This window comes from Pleurodeles waltl, chromosome 10, assembly GCF_031143425.1.
Source record: "Pleurodeles waltl isolate 20211129_DDA chromosome 10, aPleWal1.hap1.20221129, whole genome shotgun sequence".
Classification (NCBI taxonomy): Eukaryota; Metazoa; Chordata; class Amphibia; order Caudata; family Salamandridae; genus Pleurodeles; species Pleurodeles waltl.
The window spans coordinates 154,424,116-154,440,824 of record NC_090449.1 but is presented as its reverse complement, the minus strand read 5'-3'; the positions used below and the strand labels follow the sequence as shown (position 1 = coordinate 154,440,824).

At 44.2% G+C, this 16,709-nt stretch overlaps 1 protein-coding gene across 1 annotated transcript in view; it reads right to left on the bottom strand.

Moving 5' to 3' along the window:
* Positions 1-10,692: 10,692 nt before the first annotated feature.
* The window catches only part of GID4 (GID complex subunit 4 homolog), an 82,361-nt gene continuing 76,344 nt past the window's right edge, over positions 10,693-16,709 (bottom strand). The window contains exon 6 of the mRNA XM_069210092.1: positions 10,693-13,282. Coding sequence (XP_069066193.1) covers positions 13,219-13,282 — 64 coding nt within the window. The 3' untranslated portion in view covers positions 10,693-13,218. The remainder of the gene's footprint in view (positions 13,283-16,709) is intronic.

Sequence of the window (16,709 nt, the reverse complement as noted above, 5' to 3'; positions counted from 1 at the left end):
GTGTCCGAATTCTAGGATTTCAGGAGCCAGATTGCTAGATTCAGCGATGCTGGGTCCGGGTGTCTGATCTGTTGGTTGTGTTGCGTTAACAGATCTGGTTTGTTGGGCAGTTTGATGTGTGGTACTACAGACAGATCTAGCAGTGTTGTGTACCAGGGTTGTCTTGCCCACGTTGGTGCTATTAAAATGAGTTTGAGTTTGTTTTGACTCAATTTGTTTACTAGGTAAGGAAGGAGAGGGAGAGGAGGAAAAGCGTAAGCAAATATTCCTGACCAGTTCATCCATAGGGCATTGCCTTGGGATTGCTTGTGTGGGTATCTGGACGCGAAGTTTTGGTATTTTGCGTTCTCTTTTGTTGCAAACAAGTCTATTTGTGGTGTTCCCCAGAGTGTGAAGTAGGTGTTCAGAATCTGTGGGTGGATTTCCCATTCGTGGACTTGCTGGTGATCTCGAGAGAGATTGTCTGCCAGCTGATTCTGGATCCCCGGAATAAACTGTGCTATTAGACCAATTTGATGGTGGATTGCCCACTTCCATATTTTTTGAGCTAACAAGCTTAACTGCGTTGAATGTGTTCCTCCTTGTTTGTTTAGATAATACATCGTTGTCATGTTGTCTGTTTTGACAAGAATGTATTTGTGGGTTATGATTGGTTGGAAAGCTTTTAGTGCTTGAAAAACTGCTAATAATTCTAGATGATTTATATGCAGTTTTGTTTGATGTATGTTCCATTGTCCTCTTATGTTGTGTTGATTGAGATGTGCTCCCCACCCTGTCATGGAAGCATCTGTTGTTATTACGTACTGTGGCACTGGGTCTTGGAAAGGCCGCCCTATGTTTAAATTTATACTGTTCCACCATAGAAGCGAGAGGTAAGTTTGGCGGTCTAGCAACACCAGATCTAGAAGGTGACCCTGTGCTTGAGACCACTGTGAGGCTAGGCACTGTTGTAAGGGCCTCATGTGCAGTCTTGCGTTTGGGACAATGGCTATGCATGAGGACATCATGCCTAGGAGCTGTAGTATTGTTCTTGCTTGTATTGTTTGGTTTGGAGACATGTGTTGAATGACCCTGTTGAAATTGTGGATCCTTTGTGGAGTTGGCGTTGCTACTCCTTTTGTCGTGTCTATTATGGCTCCTAGATATTGCTGTACTTTGCTTGGCATAATGTTTGACTTTGCAAAGTTGACGGTGAACCCTAGTTTGTAGAGGGTTTGTATGACTTGATTTGTGTGGTTTGAGCATTGTGTGAGCGAACTGGTTTTGATTAGCCAGTCGTCTAGATACGGGAACACATGTATTTGCTGCCTTCTGATGTGTGCAGCGACTACTGCTAGGCATTTTGTGAATACTCTTGGAGCGGTTGTTAAACCAAAAGGCAATACTTTGAATTGGTAATGTATTCCTTTGAATACAAACCTTAGATATTTCCTGTGTGATTGATGTATTGGTATATGGAAATATGCGTCCTTGAGGTCTAGGGTTGTCATGTAGTCTTGTTTTTTGAGCAATGGTAACACTTCTTGTAGTGTGACCATGTGAAAGTGGTCTGATTTGATGAATGTGTTTACTACCCTGAGGTCTAGAATTGGTCTCAGTGTTTCGTCCTTTTTTGGTATCAAGAAGTACAGTGAATAAACTCCTGTGTTTATTTGTGTGCTTGGTACTTATTCTATTGCATTTTTTTGCAGTAGTGCTTGAACTTCTATCTCTAGAAGCTGTGAATGGTATTTTGATAAATTTTGTGATTTTGGTGGTATGTCTGGAGGGAATTGCATGAATTCTATGCAATAACCATGTTGGATAATTGCTAGGACCCATGTGTCTGTAGTTATTTTGTCCCATGCTTCGTAATATTGACGTATCCTCCCCCCCACTGGTGTTGTGTGGGAGGGGTGAGTGACGTGTGAGTCACTGCTTGTTGGTAGTGGTTTTGGGGCTTTGAAATCTTCCTCTATTCCTAGGGAATTGACCCCCTCTATACTGGCCCCGAAAACCTCCCCTGTACTGTCCCTGGTAGGTGGGCGGTGCGGACTGTGAGGTGCTAGCTTGTGTGGCCTGACCCCGAAACCCTCCTCTAAAAGGTGTTTTGCGGAAGGTGTTATAGGATCCTCTGCTCTGCGGGGAGTAGAGTGCGCCCATGGCCTTGGCAGTGTCAGTGTCCTTCTTGAGCTTTTCTATGGCTGTGTCGACCTCCGGACCGAACAGAAGTTTTTCGTTTACTGGCATGTTAAGCACTGCCTGCTGAATTTCTGGCTTGAAACCAGACGTTCTGAGCCATGCGTGCCTACGGATGGTAACCGACGTATTAATGGTCCTTGCGGCCGTGTCTGCTGCATCCATGGAGGAGCGTATTTGATTGTTGGAAATGTTTTGACCCTCCTGAACAACCTGTTTTGCTCTTTTTTGCAGATCTTTTGGGAGATGTTCAATGAGATGCTGCATCTCATCCCAGTGGGCTCTGTCGTATCGCGCTAGCAGCGCTTGTGAATTTGCGATGCGCCACTGGTTTGCTGCTTGGACAGCAACCCTCTTCCCGGCTGCATCGAACTTCCTGCTTTCTTTATCTGGGGGAGGTGCATCCCCAGAAGTGTGTGAATTTGCCCGTTTTCTGGCAGCCCCTACCACCACAGAATCTGGTGGCAGCTGAGAGGTGATGAATACAGGGTCCGTAGGAGGCGCCTTATACTTTGTCCACCCTAGGCGTCACTGCCCTACTTTTAACTGGCTCCTTGAAAATGTCCTTTGCATGGCGTAGCATGCCTGGGAGCATCGGCAGGCTTTGGTAGGAGCTGTGGGTTGAAGAGAGGGTGTTAAATAAAAAATCATCCTCTACTTGTTCCGAGTGTAGTTCCACATTATGGAATAGTGCTGCTCTAGCCACCACCTGTGAGTAGGCTGTGCTGTCTTCCGGTGGTGATGGCCTAGTTGGGTATGTGTCTGGGCTGTTATCAGACACTGGTGCGTCGTACAAGTCCCACGCATCCTGATCTTGGTCATCGTGGCTCATGGCGGTGTGAGCTGGCGAATGTGACGGGTGTAAGTTGGCGAAGCCGGAGTTACAGGTGGAGGCGAGGGAGGAGGTGTTACCTTTTGTGCTGTTTGTTGCTGAGGAGTAAACTGAAGCGTTCTCTTTCGTTTGACAGGTGGAAGGGTACTGATCTTCCCAGTCCCCTGCTGAATAAAGATACGCTTTTGCGTGTGATCCACGTCAGTGGATTGCAGTTCTTGTTCAAATCTATGTTTCTTCATTTGTGAAGACATAGAATGCTCTTCAGTATAGGAGCCTGAAACAGGGTCTGATGTCGCTATTTTCAGCTCCGAAAACCCTGTTGATTGTTTTTTCGGCTCCGAGGTAACCTTCCTCTTTTTCTGTGCCGAAAATTCTTGGCCTCTATGGTCTTCGGCGCCACTGTCTCGGCGTCGATCCGTGTCGACACCTTCTGTTTAGCACTCTCTCGGTCCCGAGGAGGCTGCGTGCCGGTGTCTCGACCGAAGTCGGACGATCTCGACACTGAATGGGCCTTTTTCGGTGCCGATCGTTGGTCACCGAGAATTTGGGTGGAGCCATGGCCGGTTGGCAGTGGCGTCCCCTGGGCCTTCTTTCCTTTTTTAAGTTCTGATCTCGACGTCTTACTCACAGTTTTTGTAGAGTCTAGCTCGTCGGAGTCTGAATCCTGGATGGAAAAGGATTCCTCCTGTTCCTCTTCTGTCTCGAACTGTCGACGCTCCTTTGGCGTGGACGCCATCTGCAGTCTTCTCGCTCGACGGTCGCGCAGAGTTTTTCAGGACCGGAACGCCCGACAGGCCTCACAGGATTCTTCGCTGTGCTCGGGTGACAGGCACAGGTTACAGACCGAGTGTAGGTCCGTATAAGGATATTTGTTGTGGCATTCGGGGCAGAATCGAAACGGGGTCCGTTCCATCGGCGTTGTTCTCCACGCGGTCGGGCCGACTAGGCCCCGACGGGGTGCCGAAATCTACCCCGAAGGGCACCGAAGCGCTTCGATGTTCAACGCGTCGTCGTATGTGTCTATCTCGAACCGGATCGCAACGATACCGTCGAAAATCTTCCGTTTTCAGCTATCTTTCCGTTCCGAAACCCGGAGCGACAGGAACACGTCCGAACCCGATGGCGGAAAGAAAACAATCGAAGATGGAGTCGACGCCCATGCGCAATGAGCACAGAAGGAGGAGTCACTCGGTCCCGTGACTCGAAAACACTTCTTCGAAGAAAAACAACTTGTAACACTCCGACCCAACACCAGATGGCGAGCTCATGCATACCATGTGTATCTACAGCGACAGATGCCATCGAACTTAACATGTACAACATGTCAAGAAAATTCTGACACCCCTTTGAAAGCACTATTTATACTGCAAACTAACCAAGTGTGAGTTTCATGTTACCACAGTTGAGTTTTTAAGGATTATCCTTACCTCTCAAGGTATGGTGATGGCAGAAAAGAAAGTAAAAGCCGTATCTGATTGGCCCACTCCAAAGACTGTTCGTGATGTCCAATGTTTCCTGGGGTTTGCAAATTTTTAACGGAGGTTCAGAAATCATTTCTCCCAGACAGTGGCCCCAATCACTAAGCTACTGAGAAAGAAAGAAACATTTGTATGGTCCCCAGAAGCTGACCAAGCCTTCTCAACTTTGCAGGAAGTATTTTCCACTGCCCCAGTCCTGACTCATCCAGATGTGGATCGTCCCTTCATATTGGAAGCTGATGCTTCAGATGTGGCAACAGGTGCAGTCTTGTCGCAACGAAGCAAAGACACTGGCCAACTTCATCCTGTAGCTTATGTCTCGGAAACTGAACGAAGCCGAACAGAACTATGTCATCGCCGAAAAAGATTCTGGCGATTCGTGACGCCTTTCAAGAATGGAGACATTTGTTGGGTGCCAAATACACTGTCACAGTATATACTGATCATCGCAATCTCCAGTTCATGAGTTCCCCCATACTTTTGACTCCTCAGCAATTACGCTGGATGTTATTTTTTGCCGAATTTGATTTTGTGGTAACTTTCCGACCTGATGATGACAATCACAAAGCTGACGGCTTGTCCCGCCAAGAGTCTACCACGTTCCCTGCAGTTCAAACCTCCAGAGCTATCACTGCTCCAGACAAAGTCCTATGTATCATAAAAACTGAAGATTTCTTTGAAGACATCCGTAATTCTTTCACTGTTGAGAAATGGCAGACATGGGCCCAAGCAGATCCCAAAAGGTCAATCAAGCAAGGTTTACCTTTTCATGTCGCTCGTTTGTTCGTGCCTACTACCAAACTTCGTAAGATAGTGTTTCATTGGTTGCATGTTATACCTACGGCAGGTCATCCAGGTACTCCTAAGACTCTTGAATTAATCCAACGCTATTTTTGGTGGCCTACCCTGACAAAAGATGTAAAAGCAATGGTAAACAACTGCGAAGTCTGTGCTCGCATTAAAACAAGTCATTCAAAACCAAAAGGGTTGTTGCATCCACTCCCAACTCCAAGTAGTCCTTAGGAGCACATTTCTTTAGACTATTACAGGTCTACCAGTGGTTCAACAACATTCTGTAATCCTGGTGGTAGTAGATAGTCTCATGAAATATGGACATTTCATTGTCTGTAAAACTATTTTACTGAATAGAGTGGTTCGTTATCATGAACTTCCGAAAATGATCCTCTCCGATCGAGGGTCGCAATTTGCCTCCAATTTCTGGAAGACATGGTGCAAAACACTTCAAGTGACATCCACACTATCTACTAGTCACCATCCTCAAACAGATGGTCAAACTGAGAGACTAAATCAGACTTTGAAGCAATACCTGCGTGCTTACGCTGAAAAAGCACTTAATTCTTGGACATCAATGCTCCAGTTAGCATACAATAACTCATTTCACACTTCTACTGGCGTCACTCCCTTTTTTGGCATCCTGACACCTTGCCCATCACGATCCCTCAAGAAAGTTCTTACACCAGCTGTGTCAGAAACCATTCAACATCTTCATCAAACCAGAAATTGATTCAACAGCATTTAGAAAAGGCCAAACACAAAAAGCATTATGACAAGAAACATTGTGAGGGACCGCAGTATCAACCAGGTGATAAAGTGTGGCTTTCCACAAAACAGACTTCAAGAAGAAGCACATGTTCAACCCTAAATTCATAGGTGCTTACACTGTCCTTCAGCAAATCAATCCTGTTACCTATCAACTGCAATTGCCAAGATCATTACTGATTCATCCAGTGTTCCACACTTCCCTCTTGAAAAAAGCAGTCCAGAAGGTCCGCCCTCATCCAGCTCCAGTTCTAGTACAGGGGGAAGTAGAATACGAAGTCAAGAAGGTGTTGGATTCCAAACTGAGAGGGCATAACCTATGGTACTTCATCTCTTGGAAACATTATGGCTCTGAAAGTAACTCATGGGTTTCCGCATCTGATATTCATGCTCCAGTACTTGTGAGGTGCTTTCATCGTCTCAATCCAGACAAACCAGGCCCTAGAGCGTGTCTAGGAGAGGGGAGTACGGTCAACACCAGGGCAGTGCGCGCTCTACGGGCAACTAGAATGCAAAAACCCAGCACTTTCAAGATAACGTAATTTATGCATTGTGCTGATATGCTGTTTAACCTTTTGCATTGCAGAGTTCAATCCTGAAGACTTATTTTTAAGGTGCTTATAAATACTGTTCATTTACAATGTATTGCTGCAGGCTTTCAGAATGTGTCAGGGTGTGGTCCCTTTCCAGGGCCTTCTAGAAGCTTTCCCTGCAGCATGCCTGGGTGTGGTTAGAGGGCTGGGCCAAGACTCTATAAAAGGGAGCCAGCCCAGCTCCACATGCTCACTATTCAGATGTCCTGGTGCAGAGCAGCAGCAACTTCCTGAGTTCCTGTTCCGGAGGCCTACTTTGATCTTCCAGGCCTTGCCCTTTCACTTTGTCGGTGATTCTTGATCAGGGCGGTAAGACGAAGGTCAGGCTGGGCCCCCAACCCGGTTCTCGAAGGCTTTCGAGTTCTTGGGCCTAATTTGCAAGATAAAACGATTTTGCTCCTATGTGTGTGAATGTGTGCTTGCAGTTTTATGGCATTTTCATGCTGCCACTTGAATCGGCAAAACGCGCAATTCATTTCCTGTGTTCAATTCGTGCTATTCATTCTACGCTACCATTTCTTGGCATTCATATGGTGGTATTTGAATCGGCAAGACGCACAATTCATTTTCTGTGCTTAATTCGCCTTACTCATTGTACGCTACCATTTCATGGCATTCATTTGGTGGTACTCGAATCGTCAATACACGCGATTCATTTATTGTGTTTAAATCACGATGTTCATTGCGGGCTACCACTTCATGGCATTCATTTGGTGGCCTTCGAATCGGTAAGACGCGAGACTCATTTCTCGATTCTAACTCATGTTATTCATTGTGCACAGTCATTTTGTCATTTACAAACCTTTGTGAAAATTCTGCAATGTGCGCAATTCATGTTTCTACATTTTAAGAAAATTAAAGCTTTATTATTCTAGATGTTATATTGTATGTGCATAATAATTCCCTCAAGTTCAATTCATATGGAATGATAGAAATCATTCAGATTATTTCCTGATCCTCATGCAAAAGACTATACTTGAATTTGAAAGCGTAATTCTAGAAGGTTCTGATTTTTCTAATTCATGTGTAACATTTCATTGAGTGGTTCATTTGGAAAGTTGTGTTAATCTTTCTTGATTCCCTCACAGGTATACAATCATCTTGAGGCCTAGTTATTTTAGTTCATGCTTAAGTTATCCATGTTTCCAGTATGACAATGCTTAGACTCATAACCTAGTAATGAGTAATATGATATAATCTTGATATTGTGCGTTTTAACCTTTTGCTTCCTAAAAGTCTCCTTCCCAGCTGTTCCCTTCCTAATCCCCTTTTCCCCACTTGGACTCTCTTAGACTCTGACATTCTAATCAGAGTTTTGGAGCCGTCCTCTGGTGGACGTGTTGGGAACGTGCACAGACCCCGAGGATCTGGTGACTGACAGCTACCATATTGTCACTAAGTTCTGTAGAGATAGTTCCTCCCTAAGCTATGTTAGAGCACAGCATGTTGAGCTCTAATTCTGCCTTTAAGGTTACCTCTGGGAAGACATCATCCTTCATACCTGAACAAAAAGGCCTGCAGTCTACATAAGCAGCTGTAGCGAAGCAATGAGCATACAGTTGTGGTCATCTGGCTGGAATCTCCCTCTAACGTACATGGGTCAAAGTAGTGTTTTTATAATAAAAAAATCTGATGTTCTGAGAAAGGATCCCCACGTAAGAGTGCGTATGTTTCTGTGAATATTGGAGACAAAGTGTACCACTTTTACCGGCAACCTAATCGTACTGCAGCCTTGAGAAAAGCACAGTGAAAGAAATATCTTGTTTAAGAACGGAGTGCTGACCTAGGTGAAGAACAGCTAGATAGAGAAAATAAAACAAGACCGCAATTGTAGCTAATTTTAAAGTAATAAAATGAAACTGAATAAAATATATCTAGGTTAAAGTGAACAGCAACAGTATGCTAAAATAACGTGTATAAAATTATAGCTAAAATGGCTACACAACTAAGTCACATGTAGCGCACAAAAGACAGTCTCAAAGCGCTAATCTGGTCTAATTAAGTGCATTTTAATCAACAAAAATACCTTAGGAACGCACTTCTATTAACAGATTTGCAAATGCTGTCAACTTAAGCTCATCCGATTAAACGTGTTAGTTTCACATCATCAAAAAAAAAAAAAAAAAAAAAAACAATTACATACAAAACAAACCTCTACACAACATAAAAATACCTTTGGACCACATTTCTATTAACACAACCTCAAACACCATCAAGTTAAGCACATCCGATTAAACGTGTTAGTTTCACAAAAAGATAAGAACAAAAAGGAAATGTTAAAAAAAAAAAAAAAAAAAAAAAATTGTACCAAGTATCCTAAATCTGCAACAAATAAAGAATATATGTAACAAGGGCAGTGCCATAGGGGTGACCAACACCCGAAAAGAAGGGAAACATGTAACCTATTCACCACACAAAACTAAGACATTTTAAAAAGACACAAAGAATAAAATGGAAAACCATGCGCTTGACAAATGCCCATAGACTAAATACATCACGTCTTGACGAGGCAGCGTATGCGCTGCCCTAAGGGAGACCTAAAAATAAATTGTGGGCTAAATTTTGGGGTAAAGAAACCGAAAGAAAATTTAGAAAGATTCAATGGACACAAAAACAGAGATAACAAAAAGGTCTTCAGATGTAGCGAGAGAGGCTTGTTAAACCAAAGTAAATATTGTTGTGTAGGCAGAAGTTCCATTTGGCACGGAGCCAGGGCAGTTTCCCCAACAGGCTAAGAACACAACTGTTTCTAAACCTGGCAGATCACCATAAAGTTTACCCAGGCAGAACAACGTCCAAGGGGGACAATTTCAGTCCACTGACAGCACCCAGATTAGTAATTTCAGGAATGAAGTTGCCATTTATTACAAATCGCCGAGGGGGGTCACCTCGATCCTAACAAATGCCTGTTAGGATTAACCCCTTTGCTAAGAAAAAGGGGGAAAAATAAGGCAAAACTCAGCTCTTAATTATGATAGCTAAACTAAACATTAGCTTCAGCTGCAATACCTATATAGTGAATACTGTCTCAAGCACATTAAACATTGGGCTCTAGGAGAAGTAATCTAGATATGCAACTTCAGTAAAGGCAGAAAATTAGCCAAACACTTACATGACTGAAGGCAACTGGTAAACTTGTTGCATCCTTCTAGTACCAGTCACTTATACTGCCAAAATAGAGGATAAAGCTTGTGAGGTTGGTTAACATTCATGTATGTTTAAGACGCGTTGATGTAACATGTCTACAGCAATTCACTATATTTACTGTGAAAACTGCTACAATCTACCTGTCATGTCAGTTTTACCTGCATTTCAGAGAAAAATGTGCATGCAGACTTGAACCTACAACTGTTGCAATAGTATTAAAATAAAGAAATGCCCTTGTTTCTCCTAGATATATGGAAAATGTCACTTACCCAGTGTACATCTGTTCGTGGCATGTAGGGCTGCAGATTCACAAGCTATGCATTGCTTCCGCCATCCGGTGTTGGGCTCGGAGTGTTACAAGTTGTTTTTCTTCAAAGAAGTCTTTTTTCGAGTCACGGGATCGAGTGACTCCTTCTCTCGGTCATAGAGCGCATGGGCATCGACTCCTTAGTTAGATTGATTTCTTTCCTCTGTCTGGTCTCGCTGGAGCTTTTCGATTCAGAAACTTTTCATAACTTTCTTTGACCGGTATTGTTTTGATCGTGTTTCCATCTATAGTCGAGCAGATAGTACCGTGGAAAACCAGATTACGCCCAACTCGGGCCTTTTCAGGCATATCACACAAAAGCCTGATGGATCGGACTCATTCCAATTCCGTCCTCGTTGCCACGTGAAATTTTCAAACACAGACCAACATGTGATGTGTAATCTGTGTGTCTCACCCGATCACCGAGAAGAAGACTGTGAAGCCTGTCTGTTGTTCCGATCCAAAAAAAAAAAAAAACTGCATGACTGGAGAGTCAGAAGACTGGAAATGGCGTCCATGAATCCCCCACTAATCTAAAAGTACAGATTTGGTAATGCCGGTAATAAGTTATGAAGAAAACAAATACACTCAAACTACCTTTTCCAATACTTTTTTATTTGGATGGCCACAGCTCTGCAAAATACATATCTTTGCGAAACTCAAACTTTTTGGTCAGCATAGTTTCATAATTGCAGTTGTCTAAAATATCTTGCAAAGCTGTAATCTCCTTTGTCCATTAATTTGTTTCTTTCTTTTACCACAAAGTCACTATCCAGAATTCTTTCTATTTTAGCTTATCAAGCTATTTTTGAAACAAGATAAATGGTGTCAGAAATCAATATTTAAAAAAAAAAAAAAAAAATCTAATTTATGGCAAGTTGTTTATTATAAACCGCAGTATGTAGACTTTAGAAAATTACATTAATCGTTCATTTTGGATTTTAGCTGGCAAATGACGGAAACAGTTCCCCTCACACCAAGACCTGTACACTCTGTGGTAACTAGACCACAAAATGAATTACATTAATTCACTGCCTCAGCGGAATTATTAGCTCAATTAAAAACTCAAATACACATAAAATGTATAGAAACCGGTGTTAATGCATAAATTATATATTATTGAAAATAATGAGATTTCTGAAAGCATCAGTAAAAACAGTGCGCACAGTTTATGAAAGGCACATATTGACAAGCAATGTAAAAGAAGAACATTAAAAAAGCTGCAAGTAGTTTTGTAGGAAATACAAATAGTTGCTTGCACAGAGTGCAACAGCAGGTCCTGCCCATTTAGGCTTGAACATCAGAGGTTGTCAGAAGTAAATCTTTGTTTTTATTGCGGGGGTAAAAAAGAAAAAAAAAAAAACAGAATCACACCCTCTTACTGCACTTCAAGAGCTTCCCAACAGAGACAATAATAGAGGACCCGATGGCAATCATGCAATCGGGGTCACCACAACAACCAGCACTGGGTCGAATTGAAAATGCAAATGTGCATGTCCTCTCCTGTAGTCAGTAACTTGTATAACATTTAGACAAGTGAAATGAGCTACCAAATTCCTACTTATTTCTGGATCTCATTTCCAAAAAAAGGTGCATCTTTTGCTTAAAATATTTGCCATTGATCGGACGTTAATGATTTTGTAACACTGTGCTAAAGCCACACCATTTTCTTTCAGTAAAACAAGAGCTGCAAAACTCTTTCCCCCTCGATCTATTATGTAGAACTTAACATTTTTATGATGTAGCTGATGTACTAAAATAAAATTTAAAAAGTTGAACTGGTGTAGGGCTTTACATTTCTTTATACTGCCCTGTAGCCGGCAGCCCAACGAGCCTATATCAATCCATATGTACACTTTTATATATTTTTTGTTTTAAAATCTAAGCACCACCAACTCACACAATTTTCATAGCAGCCAGAAAACGCAAGTTAATTGTTTTACCAAAGCAGCCCAGCATCTGTTTCACTAAATACAGACCTGCTGCAGAGGTGACATTTTAAGTAAAAAGCAGCACTTTGGCACACAAGCCTTGAGTAACTTTAACAAGGTATTTAAGCATTTCAAAGTCCAATATTACTTGGAAAGACAGAAACTGCTTCTTTTTCATAGAGGTAATATCAAGCATCGATGTCTGTACAGCAACAAACGCAGTAGAAATCCCAAATGTAACGTAGAAATTGTTTTAGCGTGGAGCAACACTTGTAGGGTGACTCAATATTTTTTTTAGATTAAATATACATATACTCATATATAGAAAAACAGTGTTACATTCACTATTTTCAATGTGAAAACAGTGGAACGCAATTCAGAATCATTGTGCATTTTACAAGGATCCTCTCAAAAGGAGCCACAAAAATAATTTTGTAATAAAACTAATTTCTACTTTTTATATTTAAGCATTGCACTCAAGTTAGAAGCAATCCTATACTTAAGCAGAATGCTGGATGTGTCCACTTCCATCGATCTGATGGTATCTGGCTCCCCTGAAGGACAATACAAGAATTGTTACCACAGGATCAGTGGCTTCTGACACCCTGGAGGATTCATATCCTGGCTGACGCCATCTATCCAAATAGAGCCCCCCCCTCCCCCCTTCAACTAGCAGCATATGTCTGCACCACCATCAGCAATGCAGCTCAAGCACAAGTCTTTAGAACTCAAAAACCAACAACACACACATGCTTCCATTCCTGACGTAACGCGTCTTTGCAAGCCATCCAGAGAGGCAACGCCATGTAACAAGTCTTTCCCGTTTACATTGCCTTTGAGGGTTTTTTGGAGGCGCGGAACACACATGCACAGCACACCACTATTGATGTCACTTCTTTTCCCCCTCGAAAGCCACGTGAGCAGGACTCGATGAGACAGAACAAGAAAAGAAGGGCGTTGTTACAGAAGGTATCCTACAAACCAGATTAAAAAGGAAACGGATGCTTAGATGATGTAATTGTCTCCATCCGTGGTGCTCTGGGGCCAGACAACATTCATGCTTTCTTTACAGTCTGTTCATCAGGAGAGATTCGCGACAGGTCCAGCTGCTCCGGATTGTGTCAAGGGTCTCACTGCTGACTGCACCCCCCTTTTGTCAAGACTGCAGCGTTCCTCTGTTGTACCAATGTCACCGGAACTCATAGATTGGTGCACTGTGCTCAGGGACGTGTGTGAGATTTAAAGACTGATACCTGCAAAGAAAAACAAGGTTACAAAGAGTCTGTGGAGGGCGACATCCAGCTGAGTGAACGTTTAAGTCTCTCTTTTCAGAGGCATTACGCAAACATATCTAAACAAGCAATTGAATTGCAATGAGTCTCGCTTTTGCTCGTGTTAGGGCAACTGGTGCTGTAAATTCATAATTTGGTCTATTCCTGCCACATAATTCCAGCGGCCCTGCATATAACTAAATCATTTCCATTTACCTTTGTCCTGTATCTGCAGCCACAAATGAAAATTTTGTCATTTAGCATCCCAATTTAAATCTGCCATGCTAATTCCAATAGAATACCACTTTCACCACTCCACCATCAGAGTTGCTGGCTAACACAATTCCCCAAAAACGAACACAAGACAGAGAAGTAACAAGATAAATAAACCAGAAGGGTCACCCAAACAGATCAAGAATGTTAAAAAAAGTCATCCTGGTATGCAAGAACCTCTTTAGATTGCATATAGACTATGGGGGTCATTCCGACCCTGGCAGTCATAGACCGCCAGGGCCGGGGACCGCGGATGCACCGCCAACAGGCATCCAGGCCAATTCTGACCGCGGCGGTAAAGCCGCGGTCAGAAAAGGGGAACCGGCGGTTTCCCACCGGTTTTCCCCTGGCCTGAAGAATCCTCCATGGCGGCGCTGCAGGCAGCGCCGCCATGGGGATTCCGACCCCCTTCCCGCCAGCCTGGTTCTGGCGGTTTTGACGGGAACGGGTGTCGTGGGGCCCCCCAACAGGGCCCCACAAAGACTTTCAGAAAATCACGATGGGTGCAACTGCACCCGTCGCACCCTTTCCACTCCGCCGGCTCCATTCGGAGCCGGCATCCTCGTGGAAGGGGGTTTCCCGCCGGGCGGGCGGGCGGGCGGCCTTCTGGCGGTCGCCCGCCAGCCCAGCGGGAAACTCATAATGACCGCTGCGGTCTTTTTACCGTGGTACTGTCTTCTGGCGGTTCCCGCTTGGCGGGCGGCTCCCGCCAAGATTTCAATATTGTCCAGAGGTTCCATTTTTGGACACTAGGGATACAGGTCTACCTTCCTACTGTAGAATCTTTCTAGGCCAATGATAACAAGAACTACAGATGGTGCCTTACTATAGGAAACCATGTATTCAGTTACCCCAGCAGTAAATCACAACTTCCAGGTGGCAGCCCAGAAGAGAGGTGGCAACCACTTCAAATAGCAGAACTCACTCAGGATTTCTTCTTCCTATTCACAATGGGTACTGGAAAGGATCTGTGTAGGAAAGTAGCCTCTTTCTAGCATGGTTACCTCCACGTTTTGCGTGTTTGACAGTGTGTTTGACTGTGTACACTGGGATCCTGCTGACCAGGACCCCAGTGATTATGCTCTCTCCTTTTAAACATAGTTGCTGGAACCTTTTTCACACCACATTTGGCATACTGGGGCCCCCAATGCAAGTCCCTAATATATGGTACACGGGTACCTAGAGCATTGGGGTACCAGGGTATCGCCATTGACTGCAGCATGTATTATGCCACCCATGGGGAGCCCATGGAAAGTGTTCTGCAGGCCTGCCATTGCAGCCTGTGTGAAAGGGTGCATGGACCTTTTTTTTTTTTTTTTTTTTTTAACCAGAGGCCACAGCACCAGGACACTAAGTCACCCCCTATAGCATGCCCTCCTAGACGAGAAGGCAGTGTGCCAGTACCTGTGTGTGAGGGCACCCCTGCACTAGAAGAGGTGGCCCCACAAACTCCAGTGCCGTTTTCATAGACTTTGTGAGTGCTGGGACGCCATTTTATGCATGTAATGGACACGTCACTACCTAAGTCCAGCTACATAATGGTAGCTCCAAACTTTGGCATGTTTGGGATCAAACATGCTGGAATCGTACCCCAGTACTGTTGCAAGTATTGGAAGTATGAGTCCATGCACTCTGGGGGCTCCTTAGAGGACCCCCAGCATTACTACCACCAGTCTTCCAGGGTTACCGGACAACCCAAGCTGCTGCCACCCCTCAGACAGGTTTCTGCCCTCCTGTTGATTGATCTGATCAAGCTCAGGAAGGCAGAACTAAGGATTTCCTTTGGGAGAGGGAGGTAACACCCTTCCCCCTTTTGAAATGGGTGCGACTGGCTTAGGAGGGGTAGCCTCCCCAAGCCACTGGTGTGCTCTGAAGCACATTTGGTGCATTCCGTGCAACAACTGAAGACTAGAAATACAGGCCCTTCAATCCACTCTAAACTGGGAGTGTTTTTCATGCTTCTACTCCTGGTTCCTCATGGTGAAGAGCAAAGAAGGCCCCTCTGTTCTAGATCTTCATACTGCGAAAAGGCTTTCCAAATGGTCTTTCGACAAGAGGTGTTGCAGTTACTCCAGGAGAGTAAGAACAGGTGTTGTTGATTTTTGCAGGATGTGCATTTTCACTTCCCCATACATCTGAAATGCCACACATCACTATGATGTGAAGTAGCTTGGAGCCATTACAGGTTCAGAAAGTTGCCTTTCAGCCTCAAAATTATTCACAAAATGCCTTGCCTTGGTAGTGGGGTCCCAGAGGTGGCAGGGACATGAAGTACTGCCTTTACCTGCACTAAAATTGCAGTTGGCCCAATGCACTCTCGCACACATAGACCTTTACTGTGACCTTGGACTGTCCCTCAGCATGTCCAAATGCCTTCTCAAACTTTCAGATGCAAACAATTTTTGGGAGCCTTTTTGAATACTATGTCACACATAGCTTCACAGTCCGATAAGTGAATTGTCAAGCTCCAGGTGCTCACATGTCAAGTTGAAAAGCTGAAGACTACTTTGGCCCACCCTTTGAAAATCCCTTCTTGGAGCCATGCATTCTTGCATTCCACTCCCACTGGATTGCAACAGCAAACCTCTCCAGTTAGAGCGGGACATGCACATAAAATCTCAGGCTTCTTCAAAAATTATTGGCAGGGTCATCTGACCAGTGAGACAGGATATGGATGGGTGTGGAAATAACTAGCTAACCACTAGAACACATCCAGTAGGACACTACATCCAGTACCCACGACTGGTGGGGAGAGTGGAGGCCCCCAAAGAGTAATTGCTCTCCTCACCTGCTGAGAATAAATGGAGCATCTCCACTTGATTCACAACTGCCTATGAAGTGTGCCAGAGCACGTGCAGCTGGCCCAGACATAAGCTGTAGGTCTTATGTGCCAGTAGCACTGCCTAGTGCCTAAAGACTGCACCCATGGGGAGTTCCACAGGTATGTTACAATGGGCAGCATAAGGCGGCTCCTTCGCTGGCCTCGGTCTGAAGCTTCTGGCCAGGGGTAACTTGGGGGGGGAGGGGGGGCAGTTCCAAAAGGGAGAAGACCCTGCCACATCTGGAATTCATTACCCCCCCCCCCCCAATATAAGATCCACTGATAACTATCTTGTTTTCAGGAGACTACTCAAGA